This window comes from Xenopus laevis, chromosome 9_10L (assembly GCF_017654675.1).
Source record: "Xenopus laevis strain J_2021 chromosome 9_10L, Xenopus_laevis_v10.1, whole genome shotgun sequence".
Classification (NCBI taxonomy): domain Eukaryota; kingdom Metazoa; phylum Chordata; class Amphibia; order Anura; family Pipidae; genus Xenopus; species Xenopus laevis.
Window position 1 is genome coordinate 135,133,535 of NC_054387.1, and position 6,320 is coordinate 135,139,854.

Here is a 6,320-nt window from a genome sequence, read left to right on the forward strand (position 1 = left end):
TTTTCATTTATCTTATATGTCTCCTTTAAAGTGATACTGACACAAAAAAAATTCTTTTGAAATATGAATGTACATTAAAAGTTACCTATAGGTCACATTGATTGTTTATCCGCTGATAGTTCTGCTTTTGTAAGTAATTGTCACTTGAAGTCCCTAAATCTAACTCTTTTGCCAACCTGACTGTCCCTTCTCAGCCTGTCAGTTTCTAATGCTAACGGACTCCTGCTGCACATATATGGCAGCCCCCTCATAGAGGAGCATGGGGAATTAGACAGGTAATGTAAAAGCATTGTGAAAATACTTTATGGCAACATTATAAATCACATTCAAAGACAATGTTATGATATAAAAAAAAGATTATTTTCTGGTGTCAGTATCTCTTTCACCTGTGTCGGACTCTTGCACAGCGTGAAGTTGAACAGCTTTGTGAGTGACCGCATGCTTGGGGTTGGGACTATGTTCTAATAGGCTGGGCCTTGTTTTCACTTCTCCTCCAGCCTATGTAAACATTGGCCTGCCCCCACAGCAAGATGTAAACCAGGAAGTTTCTCCGCTTCAAGCTGCGCCAAACACCAACAAAGGCTAAAAAGGGGTGAGGTGGGGGGAGGCAGGGGACAGCACATCCATTAGAAAAGTTTCATGTAGGTATTGTGGCACATTTCTTGTAAAATTGGTATGTGTCACTACCCTTTAAGTCAGATCTGCTTTAGCGAACATACTTTTATTACACTGGGGTATTTCAATCAGTTATAAAAAGGAAGCCTTTCTTTCCATGGTTCGCATGCTTCAGTGTCTGTCATTGGCTAGATATTTGTCCCACCTTTATTCCCCACAGGCTGGAATATAGATATTTATCTTGGTGAGGTAACACCTCTTTCTCTCCAGACTCCTTGCTTTTTATCACTGTTGGAGGAAAAACTTCTGCTTCTACCTTAAACACTTGTTTTATTGAAGAAGCTTTGCCCTTTCTGTGGTGTAGTGAGAGCAACATGCTGGTGGACTAAAATACAATGCAGATCGTGCCATGTCAGTTTGCCCCAAATTACAGTTCTCCATGAGGCTGCTCTTTAGGAAAAGGGCAAGTGTCCCAGTTCATAATTGGGAAACTCCTTTCTCCCTTTATTTGCGGTGTGTGTGGGACAAAGCACTGCTACAGTCCTTGCAGTTTTTATTGTATGATGTAGCAGTACAATGGCATTTACATTGCAGAGACCTGTGACGTCTCCTGAGCCACTGGCCGGCCACCAACAAAAAGGAAATTGGCTTGCACCCTGTCAGGATAGTTCTAAGTACTCTTCCCACTTATCCAGTTAGTTCATGAGTTTCAGAGAATTCCAAATCTCTCTCTCACTCGGTTTATATTGTGATTCATAAGTACAGTTTTTAACAATTTTCTCTTTGTATCTTTGCCAGATTGTGAATATGATGATAACAGGGATGTTACCACTGATACTGCCCCAAGCAAGATTGCTACTGAAAAAACAGCTGGAAATGTCATAAACCATGAAACTTCTCCTGCGAAACAGCCCCTGGCAGCCAATGGGATTAAAGAGGAAGTGGCTTTGTGTGAAGAGGGAAACCAATCAGATTGCAGCATTAATCCACTTACAGAACAGATACAGGGGACAGATACACCTACTCCTATTATGGGATGCAGTCTGAATAACAGTTTGTCTGATCATTATATAATATCGGATGGGATTAAAGAGGAAGCGGCTTCATGTCAAGGAGGAAACCAATCAGATTGCAGAATGAATCCACTTACAGAACAGATACAGGGAACAGATGCACCTACTCCTATCATGGGATGCAGCCTGAATAACGGTGGGGCAGAGAATTATATATCAGATGGGATTAAAGAGGAAGCGGCTTCATTTCAAGGAGGAAACCAATCAGATTGCAGCATTAATCCACTTACAGAACAGATACAGGGAACAGATACACCTACTCCTGTCATGGGATGCAGCCTGAATAACAACTTGGCAAATAATTATATATCCAATAGTATTATAGAGGAGTCAGATTCTTGTGAAAGAGAAAACCAATCAAACTGCAGAATGAATCCACTTACAGAACAGACAGAGGGAATAGATGCACCTGCTCCTATCATGGGATGCAGTCTGAAAAACAACTTGGCAAATAATTATATATCCAATAGTATTATAGAGGAGTCAGATTCTTGTGAAAGAGAAAACCAATCAGACTGCACAATGAATCCACTTACAGAACAGACAGAGGGAACAGATGCACCTGCTCCTATCATGGGATGCAGCCTGTATGACAGCTTTATAGCTAATTATATATCAAATGCTATTAAAGAGGCATCTGCTTCATGGGAAGGGAAAAACCAATCAGATTGCAGCATTTATCCACTTACAGAACAGATACAGGGATCACATGCACCCACTTCTATCATGGGGTGCAGCCTGAATTTCTGTCCTTCAGAAATGATGTGCAGGGAAAGTAGCCAACTTCTATATACATCTAAAATAAGAACCTCCACCTTACCAGCAATATATACCTGTGCCGTATGCCATAAAGGGTTCAGCAGAAAGAAAAACCTTGTCAGACACGAGAGAATTCACACGGGAATAAACACATTTTCTTGCTCCGAGTGCGGAAAATGCTTTGCACAGAAAGCACACTTGATTGTGCATCACAGAACTCACACAGGAGAGAAACCGTTCACTTGTTCCGACTGCGGCAAATGCTTCAGGCAAAAGTCGCAGCTTAACGCCCATCAGAGAATTCACAAAGGGGAGAAGCCGTTTGCTTGTTCCGAGTGTGGAAAATGTTTCACCCTTCGCTCCCACCTTATCGTGCATCAGAGAACTCACACCGGGGAGAAACCATTCTGCTGCCAAGAGTGCGGCAAATGCTTCTCTGACAAATCCCAGCTGAATGTGCATGTCCAGCGTCACACGGGAAAGAAGCCGTTCGCTTGCTCCGAATGCGGAAAGTGTTTCACTGCACGGTCGAGCCTTAATGGGCACCAGAAAATCCACTTCGGTGGGAAACCATTTTCTTGCTCTGAGTGCGGCAAATGTTTTACATTGCGCTCTCAACTCAATCTGCACTTGAAAACTCATACTGGAGAGAAGCCTTTTCCTTGCTTGGACTGTGGGAAACACTTTACACGCCCCTCCAATCTGGCCTCGCACCGCAGAGTTCACCATTAATGTTATTTATAGTAATGCCGTTAAGTCTCTTTCAGCGTAGAAAAATTCACATTAAACCTGCCCGAAGGATTTAGGTGCCTTTCACCTGGGGTGTCGGTGCTGTATATCATTACTTTGGGTGTCCATATGTACTTAATATATATTAATGGCAAGCCTGGGTGTGATGATGCCATGTGGCAGATGATGTGCAATAACTGTTTAAGCAGCATGGCTTTGTGGGAAAGATTGTCTCTGTCTAGTAACTTATAGTAACCAGATGCCTGTCTGTTATAATAACTGTATTAGACCAGTTAATGTTTGGTTGCTATGGGTTACAGGATTGAGGCAGACATAATCTACAGTGCCATTCTCTGCACCCAGTAAACTGAACATGCAGTACTATGTTTTTATATTTAATATTATAATAATGATTCTTTTTGTATGTACTGTGTATTAATTGCCTGGATATGGTTACCATTTTTTATTAAATACATTTTATAATAATAATATTTGTATTGCCTTCCTAGAGATTTACTATCAAACATGTAAAGTAGAAGAATAGACCTTTTCTGAGACTAAACACTGCCACAATTTTGATACAGTGTCGATATTGAGATGTAGACTGACCCCTTGCCAGATTATGGGCTGAGAGTTCCAGCATCAAACCAATGGATTAAATGTCTCCCCCCTTCCAATACTGGGATTGTGTGGATGGAAGGAAGAGAAAAAAGGCAAAGGGAAACTTGTGCATCAATGGGGCCCAGTCCCAAATCACAACAGAGGAAGGGCAATCAATCTGGACACTGCCAGTGTAAAATAGAATTGACTAAATGTATTAATAACAAAAAAACAATTATCAGAGGCCTATGAGCCCACTGGGATCCTGTTAGGGTTGAGAAAGCTGAAGCCTGATATTGCTGGACATGTCTCCTACTTGAAACCAGGCTGTAAAAACTCCACGATGATCTCTGATGATTCCAAGGCAGAAATGTCAGACACCTCTGAAGAAACTTTAAAGGAGACATACAGGATAAATGAAAAAAAATCCTTATTTTGTAGGCAATTATAAGTAAAATTTGGTGTTGCTTTTACATGGTGCTAAAAAATGTCTAACCCTTTCGACAACCATTTGTCAGTGTTCCACTACAGGTGTGGCGCTTACCTAATGACACGGGACAAACCTGAGCCACTCCGCAGTGGTATTGGGAAAGACTGGGTACCTGGTACTTACTAGTGCTGTACCACCTAGTGGGATCCGGGAATGCACCTACAAGTGGCCCCACTAGGAACAAAACAATAATGCCCACACAGTATTGGTTAAACTGAATAACTCTTTATCTAAGATCAAATGGCCAACTAGTACATGCAGCACTCCTAACTGGTGGCAATAGGGCCTCACTAACTAACTTGCTAACGCAATCTGTCTACCTAACTAAAAAAGGCAAAGATCTTTAACCAACTCTTAAAACTCCATCTCAACTAGCAACATTGTTATAAAACCCACGTTATGAATACCCAGTTGCTAAAAAGTACAGCAAGTAGACTCCGATATAGCAGGACACATCAAATAGGGAATGTAACCTTTTTTTTAGCAGCCTAGCATCTCAATAAGAAATCCGATGGACCTCCATCTTTTGTAATAAACTTTACTTGCCCCTCCTCTTAGGGACAAATGAGCTGGTCAGGATAACTAACTGCTTCTGTATTATACTTTTTATCTGATAACATTGGTCCCTATTTGTTGTAGTAACTTTAATCTCCCTTTTCTCCAATTCAACTCTGTGTTTCACTCTACTGTATCTGTGTAACCCTTTAGAGTGGGGATTTGTCAGTGACCCACTGTGTCTTAGAAACATCTATAAAATGTCATTTGTTTTATGTGCAAAGACTTTTTCTGCTTATGACGGAGTACAAGACAGGAAACACGTCACACATGAGTTTAGCCATGTTCCAATAAAGAGAGAAGTTGTAGAAGCTACTCTGGTGAGTGTAATTATCTGGATGGAACGTTCCACTTGTCCCATTGCTGCGGGTTCAGGGCAGTAGCACCTCGGCCGCCGACACCTGACCTCCAGGTGAGTTTTACAAGTGCGGATGAAGTGTCGCAAAACTGAGACCAGGGAGTGATTCCAGGCGCAGGGTTCGGGTGTTTTACGCACTAATATATATTTTATTATTTGTCCATGAAATTGCCCGGCCAACCCCATAACCCAAACCATTCTACACTGGGACTTGGTTGAACTAAATGCACAGGAGGCCTCAGTCCATAATCCAACTGAGCTGCTCAAATCCCTCCTCCCCTCAATCAGTTACAGACTGGTGTCACGTGATCCCCAGAGCAGCAACCTGACTCCGCCCAATCCTCCTGTAATACCTCAAACCAGCGCTGGGTGTCGCCCAAAGGGACATTGTAACAGTCAGTTCGGGCAGTCAATGGTCAGAGTTTCTTTCTGCTGAATCTGCTTCGGGGCTGAGAATTTCCCAAAACAGACTTTACTCTCCCAGCGCAAGTGACAAGTCCCTACAAAGGCTCCTCCTCCTGGAGACAATGTGAAAACGACGTCATTACACTGGAGCGTCACAGACACGCCTCTCCCTCGTGCCCCGGCTCAGTAGAAGCGTAAATACTCAGGGTGGCGCTTATACCGGCCAATAAACTCGGAGCTCACGTTCCAGCCTACGAGAACGGCTTCTCTTTAAAGCGCTGCGCTATTCTGACCACAGAGGGGAGAATAAAGATTATCGACGGCTCAATACCCTGCAATGTGCACGGGCGGGATCTATTAAAATTAGCCAATGGTACAGCTTCTTGTGGGCGGGATTCAGCGAACCGTTGTGGATTTGCTGGAAAGACAGTGGTGCGTCCAATATTATCCAATCACAGAGATGCAGCGGGGATAAAAAGCCGGAATGTGACTCGAGCTAAGCAAAAGGAGAAAAACCTTGTTACTGACGACAATGGCTCGTACCAAGCAGACCGCCCGTAAATCTACCGGAGGGAAGGCTCCCCGCAAGCAGCTGGCCACCAAGGCAGCCAGGAAGAGCGCTCCTGCTACCGGCGGAGTCAAGAAACCTCACCGTTACCGGCCCGGCACAGTCGCTCTCCGCGAGATCCGCCGCTACCAGAAATCCACCGAGCTGCTCATCCGCAAACTGCCTTTC

General features: G+C 43.4%; 1 protein-coding gene across 1 annotated transcript in view; it reads left to right on the plus strand.

Moving 5' to 3' along the window:
- LOC108703835 (oocyte zinc finger protein XlCOF7.1-like) overlaps window positions 1-3,665 on the plus strand; it is a 43,720-nt gene extending 40,055 nt beyond the window's left edge. The window contains exon 10 of the mRNA XM_041576353.1: window positions 1,414-3,665. Coding sequence (XP_041432287.1) covers window positions 1,414-3,179 — 1,766 coding nt within the window. The 3' untranslated portion in view covers window positions 3,180-3,665. The remainder of the gene's footprint in view (window positions 1-1,413) is intronic.
- The last annotated feature ends 2,655 nt before the right edge of the window (window positions 3,666-6,320 follow it).